Source organism: Mustela erminea, chromosome 2 (assembly GCF_009829155.1).
Source record: "Mustela erminea isolate mMusErm1 chromosome 2, mMusErm1.Pri, whole genome shotgun sequence".
Classification (NCBI taxonomy): Eukaryota; Metazoa; Chordata; class Mammalia; order Carnivora; family Mustelidae; genus Mustela; species Mustela erminea.
In genome coordinates this window covers 61,371,469-61,391,449 of record NC_045615.1, presented here as the reverse complement: position 1 = coordinate 61,391,449, position 19,981 = coordinate 61,371,469, and the positions used below count along the sequence as shown (strand labels likewise).

The window sequence follows — 19,981 nt, the reverse complement described above, 5'->3', positions numbered from 1 at the left end:
TTCATATTCTTTTGGTAATCTTTTTGAGTTAATTATTACTTTCATTTGAACATGATGAAATGTGTAAGGAGTCACTTCAAACATTGACACCACTATGAGCATAGTCTTTCCCTTTACTTGAACTCAGAATTAAGAATTTTGGTTCTTAGGGTTTTTTTGTTTGTTTGTTTGTTTTTTCCTGGTCCAGTCCCAGAAGAAGTTTTCACTGTAGAAGTTATTTGCAGGCAGTCTTATGCTTTCTAGCAGTAGTCTACAATCAGGCCCTAGCTTCTTTAGGACACTGCACAGGATCAATTTAAATTATGTATTAGGCTAAGAGGCATTCTCTCAAATGAGTTTAAATGCATTTTATCTTTAGACCACCTACATGATATGTAAATATATATATTTTTTAAATATATTTTATATATATATATATATATATATATGACTTAAACACAATGCCTCTGCTCCAAATAAATCAAGGTCAAAATAAATGAAGAGCTCAAGATAACTTCAGGTCCATTTGTCTAAGTCCTTGCGTTGTATGGATGAAAAGCAGCAGCCAGTTATGACAACAGGTGATGCATTCAAAGCAATAGCCAAGTTCGTAAACATTTTTCCATTTCTAAACCATCCTTAGAGAAAATCATACATGGAGTCACACCATTCACACAGGAGTCCAGCAGAACAACCATGCCATCTGGATTTATGTCTTCCCCAGTAAAGAACTGGTAATTTTTGAAAGTAGCTAGAATGTGCCTGATTTGTTCCTCAGCTCCTGTCATAAAAGATTTTACTCTTTCTGGCCTCTGTTCTTTAAGTTTGCCTTTGATTTCATGTAATCTTTGATGTACTTCTTGTAGGCGCCTTTTGTGAAGCTGGTTTCCTGCAAGTGATGGTTCATGACAATAGCAACATTAGTGATTACTGTGCTTCCAGTACCTTTGCCCTCCGGGACTTCAGTGGAAGTATTTCCATCATCAGTAAATCATCAGTGTTACCCTCTGTCCTCCTGATCATCTTCCCCTCTACTTCCAGGCACAACTCATCTCTGATCTCCCAAATCTTGTAGACGTTGGAGAACATCTTATCATGGCTGAAGAAGTCCTGGTAGCTGATCATGAGGGCAGCAGGAGAAAGACCACTAAGGAGCTAATTTAGCCAGAGCCTAGAGCTCTGAGTTAGTGGTACAGCCTGAGCAGCGCTGGCAGGGAGGAGGAAGTGAACAGAAAAGCCACACTCCCATATTTTAAATGTAAGAGTATAGGATCCTTCTCTAAGAATCACCTTCTGGTATGTTACCATTGCCTCTGCCCGTCCTCCTTTTCTCGGGAGTCCAAGGCTAAGACTTTGGAGTTCTTAGAGTAATAGAGAGAGGAATTAGAAAACCAGCAGAGTGAACTTGGATGAGGGCAAGATTTAGATTCTGAGGCTACAATGAGCAGATTACTCATCAAATTCTCTTAGGAAGAAGTCTAAGGAAGTTTCTTTCTTAGCCATTATCTTCTAAACCTTCCCATGTTTCAAAGCATAATCTTCTGATAAGTCTATTTTTTGGCACTTCATTTCATCCTTACAAAGAAATTTTTGTTAATTGAAGTAGAGTAGACACATAATATTACATTAATTTCAAGTGTGCAACTTAGTGATTCCACAACTCTATGTATTATGCTATGGTCACCACAAGTGTGGCTACCATCTACCATTTCCTATTACAATACCAGTAACTACATTCCCTATGGTATACCTTTCATACCTGTGTGACTTACTCATTACATAACTGGAAGCCTTTATCTCCCATTCCCTTTCACCCATTTTGCCCATCCTCCCTTTTCCCCACTCGTAAACAACAACTTGCTCCTTATATTTATGGTTCTGTTTCTGCCCTTTTGTTGGTTTGTTTTGTTTTTTAGAGTCCACATATAAGTGAAATCATATCATGTTTGTCTTCCTCTGACTTATTTCACTTACTATAATATGCTCTAGGTCCATCTATGTAGTCACAAATGGCAAGATCTCATTTTTTATGGCTGAATAATATTCCACTGTATATATGTGTGTGCATGTGTGTATGTGTATGCATATAATATATTACATTATATTATATTATATATGTTATACCTTCTTTATCCAATCCTCTATCAATGGATATTTTGGTTCCTTCCATATCTTGGTATTGTAAATAAAGCTGCAATAAATGGAAGGGTGCATATATCTTTTCCTTACAAAGAAATTCTTTAAGAGATGTTTACAGAATCCAGAATCCAGTGAACACAATATCCTCCTGTTCAGTTGCACATTCCCATTTTTCTCTGTACTTTCATATTCCACCATCCATAATACTTGCTAATGTCAAAAATAAAAAATAAAATAAAGGATAAAATTTTAAAAAAATAATGTCAAAATACTGCTAGACTGCAGGCTCAGTGAGAACAGGGTTCATATCTGGTTTATGTCTGTAGTTTCACTGCTCCATCCCTAATACTTGGCACAGCTCCTAGAAGGAAATATATTTCAGTACTAATGGGAGGAACAACTGAAACAATGAATGAACAATAAATCCTCTACTAGGATACACAGAGATTCTCTCTGTGGAAGGCAGATCTAAAAGGAAAGCCATGACCTGGATCCTTCTCTTCCTCTGGAAGAAAAGAAGTCACTCATTACACCCTTTTCACTGGGGGCCTGGGTGGCTCAGTAGGTTGAGCATCTGCCTTTGGCTCCAGCCCATAGAGTCCTGCATTGGGTTCCCTGCTCAGTGGGGAATCTGCCTCTCCCTCTGCCCACACCTCTACCCCACTCTCTCCCCCTCTTAAAAATAAATTTTAAATTAAAAAAAAAATTTAAATAAACCACTTTCATTGTAAGTACTTCTAATTCTATCATTATCATATATATATATGATAATGATAGAAATATATATATACACACAAACGTATATGTATGTGTGTATATATATATAAAATTTCCACTCAGGGAAAAATCTGCATCTCGGGTTTCTGATTTACCCTCAGTGTATTATGACATTCCAAGGTGAGCAGAATCCTTCAGAAGAAACCATAGTCTCTGTCCCGAGGAAGGCAAAGGAGACTGATTTCTGGTGACAGAGATTACAAGAGGACAAATGGGTGACTCTGGAAGTGGGAGAGGAGAAGGGGTCTGAGAAGTGAGAACAGACACACAAGCAGAAAGTGAAGCGAAATTCCCAAGGCCAGTGACACCTACCAAAGTGTGCGTCTAGCTGTACCCACAGCCTGCAGCAGGTACACCCACACACGCTCTTGGCAAATCTCCTGGGATCGTGCCTCCGCTTTAGGGGTGAGTGGTTTAAATTGGTTTAAAAAGGAAATGTCTGAGAGCAGGGACCTCAGCAAAATATCTTGAAGTTGAAAGAGGAAAAAACAACCTTGCCCAGATTTTATTGCAACTATGAAAGTGCGGCTTTTCTTGAGCGTCTCAACCTGCCACGCTCCGGTTGGGTGGATACAAGTAGCGAGCGAATGAATGAAATGCGAAGAGAGGGAAAGAGAGCAATCGTGGCCCACGAAGGGGTTCGTCAGCTCCGCGGCCCCCACAACGTCACCAGAGCAGGGGATTGAACGAGACTATAAAGCCCGCTGCCGCGCCTGAACCCCAGTGCTCCAGCCAGTGCCCGGGAGCTAGCGCAGGGGCAACCCCGGACGTCCCCGCTGGTGAGGGCTCTTAACACCGCCCTTCCCTCGCATCTCATCCATCTGCATGCTCCAGTCGCAAAGTCCTCGGAGAGAAAGTGACTCCCCTGCTACCCATCACCTGCTGGCTCAAAGCATCTCATAACCAGCAAGGACAGCGGTAGCTTCTCTACCTTGCTTCCAGGCGGGGCTGAGGTCCGCCCATTAGCAAAGGGACCAGGCGGGGCTGAGGTCCGACCGTTAGGAAAGGCAGAGAACTTCGAGGGAGTCGGCTCCGGCTAGCTGCCGGCGGTGAGTGCGGAGGTCCGGGGCTGCAGACTTGCGGCGATGGGCTCTCTCTCCGCAGCCGCGAACTGGACCGACGGTGCGGGCACCGCCAGCGCGAACGCCGGGAACCTGAGTGCGGCGCTCGCCGCAGGAGTGGCGGCAGGGGCGACTGAGACTGAGTGGCTGCACCTGCTAGTCCAAGCCGGCAACCTCTCCGCCTCCTCCTCCGAGCCGAGACTGCCCGCAGCCTCCCCGGAGCCTACGCAGCCCCGAGCCAACCTCACCAACCAGTTCGTGCAGCCGTCCTGGCGCATCGCCCTCTGGTCCCTGGCATACGGCGTGGTGGTGGCCGTGGCGGTCTTCGGGAATCTCATCGTCATCTGGATCATCCTGGCCCACAAGCGCATGAGGACTGTCACCAACTACTTCCTCGTGAACCTGGCTTTCTCTGACGCCTCCATGGCTGCCTTCAACACCTTAGTCAACTTCATCTATGCGCTTCACAGCGAGTGGTACTTCGGTGCCAACTACTGTCGCTTCCAGAACTTCTTTCCTATCACGGCAGTGTTCGCCAGCATCTACTCTATGACGGCCATTGCGGTGGACAGGTGAGGAGAAAATAGGAAGGAAGGGGGGAGAAGGGGGAGAGAAGATCTGAGCAGTGGGATAAGTTCACCAAGTGACATGGTGACAAGATGGATTTGATAAAAGGAAAGGGCCTGGAAAGAGTTCTTGGAGAAAGGAGGTCACTAACCCATAGATCCTCATCCAACTGGCTGAACCAGTTTCTGCTTCTATGGCCTCCCCCACTCTCCACAACCCTTGGTCCCATTAAGGGCATCTAGAGGGATTGAGAAGACCAATGAGGGAGATGGGGAAAATGCATCATTCCCAGTAGGACAAACTCAGCTAGAAACAATACTAGCAGGTTTTCCCAAATGGCCTCAAACAATTGCTGCAAAATTTATGTTCTCTGTAAAACTATGTTTTGGTCTTCCTTCTGTTAATCACTGTTCTGTCTGAGAAATGGACAATGAGTCACCACCCCCCACCTTTTCTCCTCTCTCTGGTCTGCTGGTCTTCATCCCCACCCACCCTATTCCCTATTCTTGTTGCAAGGCCAATACTGGCTTGTCCTCCCAGTCATGGAACACCCATTAGAGGTAACAATGCCCCTCCAAAAGTCCCTTGTATGCTGAAGTTGGGTTAGATTTCACTTTTAATAACCTAAGTAGGCTATGAGCTGGGTACACCTTGTTCCTGGAAGATTACATACAGCCGAATGGTTCGGATGATAGAGGGAAGACCCTAAATAACAAAGGGTTTAAAAATGAGAACTGCTATTTAAGATAATTTTTAAGAATGTTCCTGCATATATAGTGGGGATTCTGAAATTCTTAAGCAATTAAAAGAAGCCTGATAGACCTCCAATATTTGTTCCCATATTTAAGTTTTTAAAATTTCTGTTTGCACCTACTTTCTCCCACTGAACATTATGAAATATGCATACTTGTATTAAGACAGTGGTAACCCCCCACTTGTAATTGAAAGCTGGTTACACTTTAATCAATATTATTCTAAAAACCAACAACACTGGTTCATTCATTTCTGTTCTGTGACCTGCAGGCAGCTGCACAGGGGACAGAGGAGGGAGAATGCAATTTTAAGTTCAAGTCTCAATGTTCTTTTTTAAAAATATTTTATTCATTTACTTGACAGATCACAAGTAGGCAGAGAGGCAGGCAGAAAGAGAGAGGGGAGGAATCAGGCTCCCTGCTGAGCAGAGAGCCCTGATGTGGGGCTTGACCCAGGACCCTGAGATCATGATCTGAGCCGAAGGCAGAGGCTTTAACCCACTGAGCCACCCAGGCGACCCTCAAGTCTCAATGTTCTTAACCGTGAAAAGAAAAGAGCACTTTTTTCGGTATTAACAAAATAAAATGAGACTTAATATTCTTACTACATTAAGACACCATTAAGAAATAAAATAAGAAAAAAACAAGTTCTTTCTGTAAATCCATCCTCTGTATTTACTATTTTGAAATAGCACAGAGATATTGAAAACATAAATCTGTAAGAACTACAGTCACATGCTAGACTCAAAAGATTAAATTGAAGGAGCAGTGGTTAGTAGCCACTAACTAGGATAAATAAGCACAAAATCACATTTTTTTTTAATTTTTTATTTTTTATAAACATATATTTTTATCCCCAGGGGTACAGGTCTGTGAATCACCAGGTTTACACACTTCACAGCACTCACCAAAGCACATACCCTCCCCAATGTCCATAATCCCACCCCCTTCTCCCAAACCCCCTCCCCCCAGCAACCCTCAGTTTGTTTTGTGAGATTAAGAGTCACTTATGGTTTGTCTCCCTCCCAATCCCATCTTGTTTCATTGATTCTTCTCCTACCCACTTAAGCCCCCATGTTGCATCACCACTTCCTCATATCAGGGAGATCATATGATAGTTGTCTTTCTCTGCTTGACTTATTTCGCTAAGCATGATACGCTCTAGTTCCATCCATGTTGTCGCAAATGGCAAATCACATTTTTAAAAAGGCTCTGAAACTGTTAATCTTCCCTTTATCTATGATCTTCCATGTGTATCTAACCCCTTCACTTTTGTAGGGACAGCAGGAGTACAAGGAAGGAACAAAATCAACTCCAACTGAGGAATAGAGGAAACTGCCTCTAATCTTGCTCCAAGATAGGAACAAATGTTCCTTTAGTTTGAGCATCTTCCTTTTTTTTTTTTTTTTTTGGTTTCCTTTTCTTTTTTTTTTTTTTTATTACTTGTAAACATGTGATTTTTTAAATGGGACCAGCAGGGGAATTAGCATATCATGTTATAAAATTCTCACAGCTTCTTGAAATAGTAATAATTCCTTATAAGGTTTAATGAAAATTTAGTGTGTGTGAAATTGGTTATTCAATTCTGATGAGCGAAAAGGGTTATTTTTCCAGTTATTTTCTGCCAACAGTTAGACAAAATCTGAAGTGGTCTTGGAGTTATTTTAATTGATACAGTAAGACTTGACTCAATATTTAACCCAGATGATAAATGGGATGAGGTTAGCCTAAGAGTATTTGTTCTCTCTCTGCTTTATTTACAAAAGAGTAAGTAAAACTATGTTTAGGGAAATATTACCTCTAGGAAATTTACTGTGAATCTTTGACTCTTTCTATAATTTGTAGTTGTCATCCAAAGATTTGAAAATGTCCCATTTTGGGAAGCCTGGGTGGCTCAGTCAGTTAAGCTGCTGCCTTCGGCTCAGGGCATGATTCCAGGGTCCTGGGCTCAAGTCCCGCACCGGTCTTCTTGCTTGGCAGGGAGGCAGGGAGACTGCTTCTCTCTCCACCTCTGCCTGCCTCTCTGCCTGCTTGTGTACTCAGTCTCTCTTTCTCTCTCACTCTCTAATAAATAAATAAATAAATAAATAAAATCTTAAAAAAATTTTTAAAAATGACCCATTATATCTACTAAAATTACTGCTGTAGTAAGCTGTGAACATTCTGTTAAAATTATGGGGCAAAGTCTTATAAAATTAATTAGGGGCACATAGTGAAAGCAATATATATATATACACTAATTGAATGGGTGAAACATACGATCATCATAGCATAAAATATAATCCCAAGTGGCTCTTCTATAACTAGCAGAACTCTGGTAGATACCAAGGTTACATTCACGGTAATGGGAAAAACTATGTTGAAAATGAGTTTGCAGCATATTTAACAGACCTAGTGTAAAGACAAAATCTTAAAACATAACACATTTAGCACACTAATTAGAAGATACAGTACTAATATAAAAAGAACAAAAAACATAAACTTTCTGTTTAGAAAAAAAAATGTCTAACAAGTATAAAATTATGGGCTGCTTACATTCCATATCAACATTTCTTCACCTGCTGTTTGTTCCTCAAGCTACTCAAATCTGAATTTGTCTCCCAACACCTTCTCTGAAGATAAGTTGTGAAACCCAGTGGGCATTTCACTTCCTTGATTTTTCAGTAGCATTTCTACCAGGTGCCTCAATGCTTCTTGCCTTCTAAATTTCCATGTACCCATGGTCTGTCTTCCATGCTTATATTTCTCATTCTCTGCCTCTTTGTAGTGGTTAAATACATAGGTTCCTGAATGCTAAATCCTGGCCTGAGTTTGTCCTAACTTTGTTCTCTCTCCCCAAGTAAGTTCATGGCCTTATTTTTCACTTTTGAATAAAGAACTCCCATTTTTTTTCTATCATCTAATTAATTGGTTTTCTTCTGGATTGTAAAGATACATAATAATCTGTGCAATTATAGGCAAATATAAATGAATGAAAAATTAAGACTGGAGAAAATACAAACAAAATTACAGTGAAGTTATAGCATAGATATTCCCAAAGTTAGAGTTCTAATCATTAATGAAAGTTGAACTTCAGATATATCTGTGACTCTTGATATACCTGCAAAAAAATACAATTAGTAATAGAGTATACACTGTCCATAAAAGCAATACATACACATTCTTTAAGAGGTAAGGAATTTCTAATATTGAGTTTTAAGAATTTTTTCATATGGGTAATAGTGGGGTTACTGTCCTCAAACACAACTGTCACAAATGCAAAAGCTGGTCTCCTACAGGTGTTTGTTAAGTGTTCTTCTGGGCGAGCTAAAGGCAGGTGCCAAAGCAGCATTCAGTGAATGAAGTCCTCAGGGTACCAATTCTCTAGTTGAACAGTTTCCAGATGTTCAGGTTTGATGCATTGAAGAAACTACAAGAAGGAATAAAGTACATTTCCCCCAGGAGTATTTTTCTCACCTAAACTTTGGATATAGCTTGAGAAGCAGATAACTCAAAGTTGTGAAGTTAGGGCTAAAGCTCTCCAAATCATCTTCCTTCCAGCTCCCAAACTCTGATCCTTATCTATCCTCTATACCAGTCTTTTATTCCAATGTATTATTTCACTCATTCATTTTGAGAGTTGCATATGCACAGTGCAAAAATAAAAAGTATAAATGTAAGAAAGTTAAATTTATGTATGCTTATCCTACTCCCCAAATATAGCCAACCTATGATCTTCATATTCACATTTCAACTCTCATCTGTGATATATTTATAAAATCTCACATATATGTATGATATATATACACACATACTCTGGTGCATAGTACTTTATATACATGCATAAACACAGATGTCCTTCTTGTAATTACTATAGTGTCACATTATTGTCATTTTTAATTTAATAAACTGTTCTTAAACTTTTATTGAAAAAATTATAAATATTGGATATTATTTACTGTAACTCAAGTGACCCAATCTCTGTCCCAGGCACTCCTATCTTCCTTTGAGTCCCTGAATATATGGTGCTTTATTTTTGCCACAAAGTCTTTGAACACAGTTTACCATTTCAAATTCCCTTCTGCCATCTCCTCATTAGTTACATTTACTTACTCTTCTTTTAAATAATAGCTAAAATGTCACATTCACCAGGAAACCTTCCATGAACCTCCCAATTTAATTAGATGTCTCTTTATAGACATCTCAGCACATGGTAGTCATGGCAGCTTTCATATATTAAATTTCATATTTATTTTTAAGAATATTTGATTAATAATTTCCTCTAATAGACTTGTAAACACCATGAAGACAGGTTCAATTTTGACCTTAGTGCTTTTTGTATCCTTACGTTTATGACAGTGGTTTGCACACGGTAAGCACAGAATCCAGACTGCTGAATAAATGAATCATAAGAGTAATTAAACAAATGAAAATCAAAGTTCATTCAATCTCATTCTAAAGGAGATTCAACTCCATCTATTAAAATTGGCAGAGATTGGTAGGATTATAATGAATAGGGCATTTTTTACATATAGTTTTAGATTGAGCCATATGCAATTGTCATTTTTTACAGGGTTTTTTTATTGTATTTTTTTATTGTATTTATTTATTTGGGAGGGCCAGGAGCACAGAGGGAGAAGCATACTCCCCACTGAGCAGGGGTGGGAGGATGGGGAGATTAGAAGTGATGAAGAGGACTACTGATGAACTATTATCAGACCTCCCTAGGGACTCTGAAATCACTGGAGACTGGCAAGAGGTGGTTTGCAAGTAAAGGTTACTAAGAAAATGTGGATATTTATGTTAATGTTACCATATTTATACATGTGTGCCTGGAAACTCCAGAGGACTGATGTTATATGCAAACATGTGACTTTTATTTTATTTTATTTTATTTTTAAAGATTTTATTTATTTATTTGACAGAGAGAGATCACAGTAGACAGAGAGGCAGGCAGAGAGAGAGAGAGGGAAGCAGGCTCCCTGCTGAGCAGAGAGCCCGATGCGGGACTCGATCCCAGGACCCTGAGATCATGACCTGAGCCGAAGGCAGCGGCTTAACCCACTGAGCCACCCAGGCACCCAACATGTGACTTTTAAATCTCATTTTGGTCTCATAGGTGCCTCATCATTTATTTGATCATTTTTGGGAGGGTGGATTTTTAATGTTTCTAGTTCTTTGAATTTTGGTTTGAAAAATATCCTTGAGGGTCACCTAATGCAGCTCAGTCAGTTAAAGGTCTGACTCTTGATTTCAGCTCAGATCATGATGTTAGAATCCTGAGGCTGAGCCCTGTGATGGGTTCCTACTTAGGATTTTCTTTCTCCCTCTCTCTCTGCCCCTCCCCTGCTCTCTCCTCTGCAGCGAAAGAAAAAAAGAGGGAGAGAAAAGAAAAAATATCTTGAATATATTGGCAAATTGAACTTCTGAACGATTTTGACAAAATATATCCAACTGTTAGGCTAAACCATATAAAATATTGACATTTTAAACTATAAAAAATGGAGGGATGCCTGGATGACTCAGTCGGTTAAGCATCTGCCTTCAGCTCAGGTCATGATCTTGGTGTCCTGGGATTGAATCCCACATCCAGCTCCCTAGGGAAAAAAAAAAAAAAAGAAAAAGTAGTGTCATCACATTGGTAGAGAGCATGACAGTTTCTCTGGAGAAGGAAGCCATGTCTTTCTCCAGACTGTTGTTTGGGGCATGTTATATCTGAATCTGCGAACTCCTAAGTTACAAACTTTAACCTCTGCTGAAATTTTTGTGATGTCTATTTGTGTTGAAAGAGAATTTAGGGGGCACCTGGGTGGCTCAGTGGGTTAAAGCCTCTGCCTTCAGCTCAGGTCATGATCCCAGAGTCCTGGGATGGAGCCTCGCATAGGGCTCTCTGCTCAGCAGGGAGCCTGCCTCCCCCCCCACCCCGAACCCCGCCTGCCTCTCTGTCTACTTGTGATCTGTCAAATAAATAAATAAATAAAATATTTTAAAAAAGAAATGTTTTTAAAAAAAAAAGAAAGAATAAATGAAACAAGATGAGATTGGGAGGGAGACAAACCATAAGTGACTTAATCTCACAAAACAAACTGAGGGTTGGTGGGGGTTATGGACATTGGGGAGGGTATGTGCTATGGTGAGTGCTGTGAAGTGTGTAAACCTGGCAATCCACATACCTGCACCCAAGGGGATAAAAATATATTATATGTTTATAAAAAAAGAAAAAAAAGAGAGAATTTAGAAGAATGATCTTGTTCCTAATCTTTGTTCCATTAGCAATTTCTTAATGACCAACATTCCTTCATCTTCTACTTGCAAATATCTCTCCTTGAGGCTCAGCCATATATGTTATGTCCAGGATGGGGAATTGTCCATACCTCCTCTTCCCCATGCCTCATCACTCTGAGCATAAATCATTTTTATTGAGGCTTGCTCACTGGTACATTAAATAAATGCTGCAAAATAGACAATTGGGGTTTGCAGCCCTACCATTTCATTAGACACGGTCAGAGTGTGAATCCCATTTTAAATTCAGCAGGTTCTCTAACACATAAGGGATTTTTAGACTATGGATTTAACAATCTGATATAATTCCATATGTGCAACAAGGTTGATTTGCTCTGAATGGTGAGACTTTGGGGAATTTTGTTTTGTGCTTCTTAAATTATCTACTTCTTTTATATGAAGTGAATTATTAATTAATTAAAGTTCTATAGATAGTGGCGAAGGCCACACAACAATGTGAATGTACATAATGCCTGAACTGTACACTTAAAAATAGTTAAAATGGTAAATTTTATGTATGTTATACCACAGTACAAATTTTTAAAATATTACTAAAGTAAATATTTTTAAAAGAATCAATAGTGACTTAGATATATGCCAAAGAGCTGGGACTCCAAAACAGAACAACTTGAATAAACTTTGTATAGACGTTCTTGTGGTAGATGTCTTATGGTAACATTTTAAAACACATTTTCTAGGCTAAATTCAAATTTATGAAGAAATCTCTGGCAAGAGAGTACTGTTAACGTTATAATACATTATTTTATAGGCTCTGAAATCTTTTTCCCAGGAGTTGCATAATAGTATCTCAGATGTGTGGGATAATATAAAAGCCTGGCTAAAGGTACAGGATAAACTTAGTTTGGTATGTGATACAGGTTTTTAAATATTTGCTTAAATCCCCCATTTTGAGCTTTCATTATCACTTACGAGATTTTCTTTTCTTCCTGTCTGCCCAAGTATCAAGCTTATTTAAAATTCTCTTTTATGCACACGTATAATTAAGGGAAATATGTATTTGATTGTTGGGTGGGGAGAGAGAGAAGGTAGTATCATTTTATTTTATTTTGTTTTATTTTATTTTAAAACATTAAAAAATTTAATTAAGAAATGTTTAAATTCCAGCACAGTTTACAAGCAGTGTTATATTAGTTTCAGGTGTATAGTGTAGTGACTCAGCACTTCCATACAACACCCAGAGCTCATCATGACAAGTGCACTCCTTAATCCCCATTGCCTCTTTCACCCATCTCCTGACACATCCTCCAAGATAGTATTATTTTAAACCCACATTTAAGACCACAGACTAAATAGTAAAAGAATAGGAAGGAATGGGAAAGTGGATTGAGGGAAGTCAAAAATCATTAAACAAGTCTGTGATTATATCACTAACCAAGAGAGGTCCTAGTTTTATCCTGGAGCTGGTTTATACTGATGAGGGAATCAACTACACACATTTCTTCCCAACTCTGCATTTAGTGATGTTATTTTGGTAGCCTGAAATCATGGTAAGAGTTTACACCACGAAAATCTGCAAACACTAGAAATCAGAAGTTTTGTTTTCTGTTTGATTTTTTTTTTTTTCCCCTGGAGTGCCTATAGTTAAACATTTACCAGCACACAATTCATTATACTTGTAGTCACTTAACACGTATTTCATGAGTACCTTCTAAGTACTAAACATTGTATAGGTATGGTACAATTGGTATAAACAATGTAGATATGGCTCATACACTAAACAATACCAATTAATATCTAGCTGAACCCCTCAGCTGTATTCCAGAATCTTAAATCCAACAACTTATTCTACATTACCATTGAGATGTCTAACAAGCATCTCAGACTTTACTGAGATTGAGGTGTCTCCAGACTTTACTGAGTTCCTGACTTTCCTCCAAAGTTGCTCCTCCTGCAGTCTTCTGAGGTCAAAATCTGAGCCTCAGGTCAAAACTCTTAGACATATTCTTTTTTTTTTAAGATTTTACTTATTTATTTGACAGATGGAGATCACAAGTAGGCAGAGAAACAGGCAGAGAGAGAGGAGGAAGCAGGCTCCCTGCTGAGCAGAAAGCCCGATGCGGGGCTCGATCCCAGGACCCTGGGAACATGACTCGAGCCGAAGGCAGAGGCTTTAACCCACTGAGCCACCCAGGCATCCCACTCTTAGACATATTCTTAACTCATCTCTTCTTTCATATTCTATATCCAATCCATAAACAAATCTAACACCCCTATTTTCAGAATACGTGTAAAATCTAATCACTTCTTAAGATGTCTACTGTTGTCTCCCTAGTCTTAGTCAATTCATTTCTCTCCTGTTTTCCTACTCCTACTCTTGCTTCTTTTTGGTTCGTTCTAAAAGAAACCACCAGAGTGATCCTGTTAATAATGAATCTGATCATTTTCCCCTGAGCAAAGTATCCAATAGTTCTCCAGTTCTCTCAGGATAGAAATCAAAGTTTTTATAATGGTCTACAAGAATTTGTAGTAACTGGTCCTTTGTTACTCTCTGTTCTTATCTACTGCTACTCACCACTCCACCACTCTGCTCCACCATCATTAGTCTCCTCTGTTTCAGCAATATACTAGTCATATTTCCACATCTTACATGCTATTTTAAAGATGCTTTCTCCAGATAGCTGCATTGTTCATTCCATGTACTACTTCTTAAAATTGCTTTATTCTTTATCAAATGTATCACCTTCTGAAATACTATGTAATTCATTAATCTTTATTCCTTATTGTTTTTTGTCTGTCTGTCTGTCCTACTGGGTTATAAGTTCCATGAGGACCAGACTAGACCTGTATTTCAATTAAATGAATGAACAATAAAGTTCATGATAACTATAAAAACACATAATAGGGAAAGCACATGTAGAGTTTAGAACAGAAAAAGAAATTATAGGAGCATCTTTAAAGTTCATTGTACAGAGGAATAGAAAATATCTCCTAATAAATTGACTATGAGTAGTTAATATTTAAATAAAAATAAAACATCTTAAATACCTACACAGTCTAGTGCATGATTATAGTATCCAGCTGAATTACATATAAAGAAAAAGACTTTGAGATTTTCAAAGCGTAAGGAACAATTTTGAAGAAGAAAAAATACTCATAAGATTGAGTGTTTATGTTGAATAAGTACTATTAATTACAATTCAGAATTCCCGGATGAATAAACCTCTTAAGTTTAAAAGATGGTACAGTACCATGTGTACTTATTTTTATGCCTTCAAGTTGAATGGATATATGTAGGTAGTTTTTTCCAATTAGCTAACTACATGGTATAAAATATATTCAAAATTCCTAAACTATGCATCATGTTTTCAATAGCTTAAAATATTTCACTTCTTAAATCAAAATATTTTTTATATCTCTTCAACAAAGACTTACATAATCTTAATTTCATGTTAAAGGATATAATATTTCAGAATCAAATAAAATGAAGATAATCCAATATTTTTAAATAATAGATTAAAATATCTTTCCTATACAAGATATTACTGGTAATCCTCATTCACCAGTCACAGAACCATTGCTGATAAATATCTTTAATGAACAGCAATGACATCTGCTTAGAAACATATAAAATGATACCAATTTTATAGCTTAGCCCCTCACAAACAGAACACGTATGCTAAAGACTAAATAAATAGATGAATGAATATTTGTATGAACAGATAGCCAATTTTATACATGCACTTCTCACTTTGCACAAATTTCAGTTACCGGATTTAGTTCTCTCAAGAACATAGCTATAATTTTAGTTACCGAAACATATTAACTGAAATGTGGTGGTGAGATATGAGGAAAGGGCATGTGTTCTCGAGTCCTATGATTAGGTCCAGTCATTTTGTGAGCATATGCCTCTGGCCTGTGAACTTCTTAAGTGTTTTTCTTTTTTCTTCTTCCCCCTTAGATGACACAGGATGGCTAAAGTGGGCTAAGTGGAATACTTCCAAACTACTTTGAAGGCTATCTGGGGCTATAAACTTCCCCTGGGACAGATAGACTCTAATAATTGTCTTTCCCTGATTGACTTATTTCACTTAGCATAATACCCTTTAGTTCCATCCACGTCATTGCAAATGGCAAGATTTCAGGGGGTTTTGATGGCTACATAGTATTCCACTGTATATATATACCACATCTTCTTTATCCATTCAACTCTTGATGAACATCTAGGCTCTTTCCATAGTTTGGTTATTGTGGACATTACTGCTATAAACATTCAAGTGCACGTGCCCCTTCGGATCACTACGTTTGTATCTTTGGGGTAAATACCCAGTAATGCAATTGTTGGGTTGCAAGGTAGCTCTATTTTCAATTTTTTGAGGAACCTCCATACTGTTTTCCAGAGTGGTTGCACCAGCTTGTATTCCCACCAAAGTGTAGGAAGGTTCCCCTTTCTCCACCTCGCCAACATCTGTCGTTTCCTGATTTGTTAATTTTAGCCATTTTGACTGGTTTGAGGTGGTATCTCATTGAGGTTTTCATTTGTATTTCCCTGATGCTGAGTGATGCTGAGCACTTTTTTATGTGTCTGTTGGCCGTTTGGATTTTGACAGAAATTTTTAAAGGTCTCAGAGAATTTGTCATTTTTCTCATTGATTATTAAGACCATTTTGCACTGTTTCAACTTGCATGGTAATTTTGATGTTCTCATACTACTTTGCAAAGTGAGACCTGCTGGCATGTCAAGTATCACAATCTAATTGCCTAAGTTTGATAATAAATAAATACTTTTGTCTCAGGCATTTGCACACTATTTAGATAGCACATATTAACCATTCTATTCACCAAACATACTTATTATATTATTCAAGAATAAATCTTGCCACTTGCAGTGACCTGGATGGAGTTAGAGTATAATGCTAAGCCAAATAAATCAGTCAGAGAAAGACAAATACCATATAATTTCACTCATACGTGGAACTTAAGAAACAAAACAAATAAGCGAAGGGGGAAAATAGAGAAGCAGGGGGCAAACCAAGAAACAGACTCTTAACTATAGAGAACAAACTGACAGTTACCAGAGAGGAGGGGGTGGTGAGTAAAACAGGTGATGGGGTTAAGGAGGGCACTTGTGATGAACACAGGGTCATGTATGGAAGTGTTAAATCACTATATTGTATACCTGAATCTAATATTACATTGTATGCTAACTAACTGGAATTTAAATAAAAACTAAAAAAGTACCTTTGTCAGAGATACAAATTATATAGTGTGGAACTAGAACTGAAAAGAAAATGGTAGAAATGAAATACCTAATAGGAAAGACAACCCAGAGAAATAAGAATAGCTGAATACCAGAAACTATTAATATATGATGTCAAAAATAAGCAAATCATCATCTAAATGGATTTTGAAATGCATCCAATATAACTCAATACACATTTCTAACAGAATTCTTGGTGAATTACAATATATGGTACTTTCTTAACATGATAAACAAATATTTATCTCCAAATGCAATATGTGAGAACTATAAGAAATAAACTTTACACACACACACGCACACACACACATGCACGTACATGCCTGAACATACATAAAGCAAAAAAACTAAATAGTATAAATATATCCACTGTCTTAAGGCTCTATTCTAGTAAAACCACAGTGGAAGTTGAATAGAATCTAAAATAGTCTACTACAATTTTTCTGACAATAAGTTGGCTCTAACCAAGAAATGTTTGCTAATAATAAAAATAATACTAAAGGAAAATGTTAATAAGAATGAGAAAGTACTATAAATTATAATAAATAAAAAATTTGGAACCGTTGAATAAGAACCAAGTTAGGTTGATAATATATGTAATGAAATTCCTACACATATGAGATTACACATACGAAAAAAAATCACAAACAAATAAAAGCATAATTAGTCAAAATAAGAAATTTGGAATTTATCTAATTATTTCAGAAAAACACATGTTAGAGTCTCACTTTACACCGTGTGCTAATATAAATGTCAGATAGACCAAATAGTTAAAATATAACATTTAAACAATGAAGAAAAAAAAACAGAAAAATTTATCATTAAGTAATCTTGGGAAAATAATTTCTAAGCATCAGGGTAGCAAAGAATACAGTGTAAGATATTAGTTGATTTGACTGTAAGAAATTATATAACCAAAACATTATATAGTTTAGCCACAAAATCAAAAGTATTAAAGTATAATTAAATAGTAAGTACATTTTTAAAATTATTTTCAATATAAATGATAGACACAGGGTTAATAATTTTAACTTATAATAAGCTCCTATAAATCAATAAGAAAATGTTAATGTAAATATACAAAATATGACAATTTTTAAAAAATTATTACATAAATAAATGAAAAATATTTCTTATTGAAGAAATATTAGATATTAAAATATTATCTTAACAATAATCAAAGATGTGCACATTCATTTAAAAATATTTTATGGGAGGCACCTGGGTGGCTCAGTGGGTTAAAGCCTCTGTCTTCAGCTCGGGTCATGATCCCAGGGTCCTGGGATCGAGCCCCACACTGGGCTCTCTGCTCAGCAGGGAGCCTGCTTCCCTCTCTCTCTCTGCCTGCCTCTCTGCCTACTTGTGATCTCTGTCTGTCAAATAAATAAATAAAATCTAAAAATAAATAAATAAAATTAAAAAAATAAAAATATTTTATGGTAATACGGTGCTACTGAAAGTTAGAAAAGCAAGCATTCTAATTTTTTGCTGGTGGAAATAGAAATCAGAACAACATTTTGAGAAATCAATTTGGTAACATGTATACTAAAATTGCTTACCCCATTAAACAGAGCAATTCTAACTGCAGGTATCTATCCATAAAAAATAAAGTTACAAAGAATGACTTTGTTGTTTGCAATTTTTTCACACTATAATAGGTCAGAAATAGACATTCTTATGCATGTTTTAGAATATTCTTTAGTGATTAAGAATAGTATTTTGAGAATATTTATATTCAAAGAGCATGCTATATGATATTAATTACAGAGAATGTAGATAATTATAAACAGGTACAAGATACAATGATATAATAATAAATGTATAAGTATGCATATGCATAAATAAAATAGTAAAAAGGAAATGAAAAATGAACCAGGATATATGTTGTTGTCTCTTAGTGGCAGGATTATGGGGAATTTATACTTTCTTTTTTTTTAAAGATTTTATTTATTTGAGAGAGAGAGAGCACGTGGAGGGACAAAGGGAGAGGGAGAAGCTGGCTCCCCACACAGGGAAGGATACCAGGATCCTGGGATCATGACCTGAGCTGAAGGCAGACATTTAACCAACTATCCACCCAAGTGACCCTGTATTTTTTTAATATACCCTAGGATCGTTAGTTTAATAACCTGGGCGGGGGGATGTAACTTTCTATAAAGCAGGTTAAGAATATTTTTCCACAATTTATTTTATAGAAAGACCTGGATGTTCATATGCTTTCTCATTATTAGTTACTTTGCTTATTTACTGGATCATGGTTTTCCCTTTGTTGTAACCTGTTCCTTAGAACTCATCTGAGGTTCTTTGCATGTACCTGTTCCTGCAAGTCTCAGGAGTTATGTAATAGGGGATATTTAATGACCCTTCGTACAGTATTTTCCATTCATCTGCTATTTGGATACAGTTTCACTATTTGATTTGTTAATTTTTAGGGGAAATCACTCTGATAGGTTGTTTTTTAAAAAATCCTACAAACACCACCTATATAAAGTTTCAAAACAAATGGAGAGAAGTGTTGACATTGTCTGATGTGATGAACTCTCCTCTGTATTTACATCGAGTTCATTAATCAAGTTCAAATTTTCTTCATCTTTGCTAGGCTTTTTTATTGTTGTTTTGCTTTCTGTTCTATCAGTTACTGAGAGAAGTATGTGATAGTCCAACTGTGACTGGCAATGTAGTTTTCACTTCAGTTCTGCCTATTTTCCTTTGCACATTTTAAAGCAATGTAATACAAATCAGGATTTGTTATGCCTTTCTGTTGAACTTGTCCTTTTTATCATTATGAAATGTCCATCTTTATATTTAATATCACTTCATGCTTTCAAGTCTAATGTTTGTGACACTTACATAGTCTACCTTTTGTTGCAGGGGGGGAGTTAGTATTTACATGATAACCCCTTACACACAAATATTTTAATACAAAGAATATCTAATATGATTAGAAATCACAAATTTGATTTCAATGATGTCTGAAAATCTAAATTCCATAAGGTAGAATTGATTTTTAAAATTAACATAAGGTAGAATTGATTTTAAATGATGTACCAATGCAGGATATTTAATGCATGAATAGATTCATTTAACAGCCATCACAATCAGAACACAAAATAATTTTTTCCCGTATGCTACACCTTTGTATTCATACCTTCTCCCTGCCCTAAGAACTGGTTATCCATGATTTATGTTTCACCACTGTAGTTTGGTCTTTTGGGAAAAGTATCATA

General features: G+C 37.1%; 1 protein-coding gene and 1 pseudogene across 1 annotated transcript in view; one reads left to right on the top strand and one right to left on the bottom strand.

Annotated features, from left to right (window-relative positions):
• Positions 1 to 454: 454 nt before the first annotated feature.
• LOC116583301 lies at positions 455 to 1,002 on the bottom strand (annotated as a pseudogene).
• A 2,562-nt stretch (positions 1,003 to 3,564) lies between these two features.
• TACR3 (tachykinin receptor 3) overlaps positions 3,565 to 19,981 on the top strand; it is an 84,306-nt gene continuing 67,889 nt past the window's right edge. Inside the window, exon 1 of the mRNA XM_032333048.1 lies at positions 3,565 to 4,528. Coding sequence (XP_032188939.1) covers positions 3,981 to 4,528 — 548 coding nt within the window. The 5' untranslated portion in view covers positions 3,565 to 3,980. The remainder of the gene's footprint in view (positions 4,529 to 19,981) is intronic.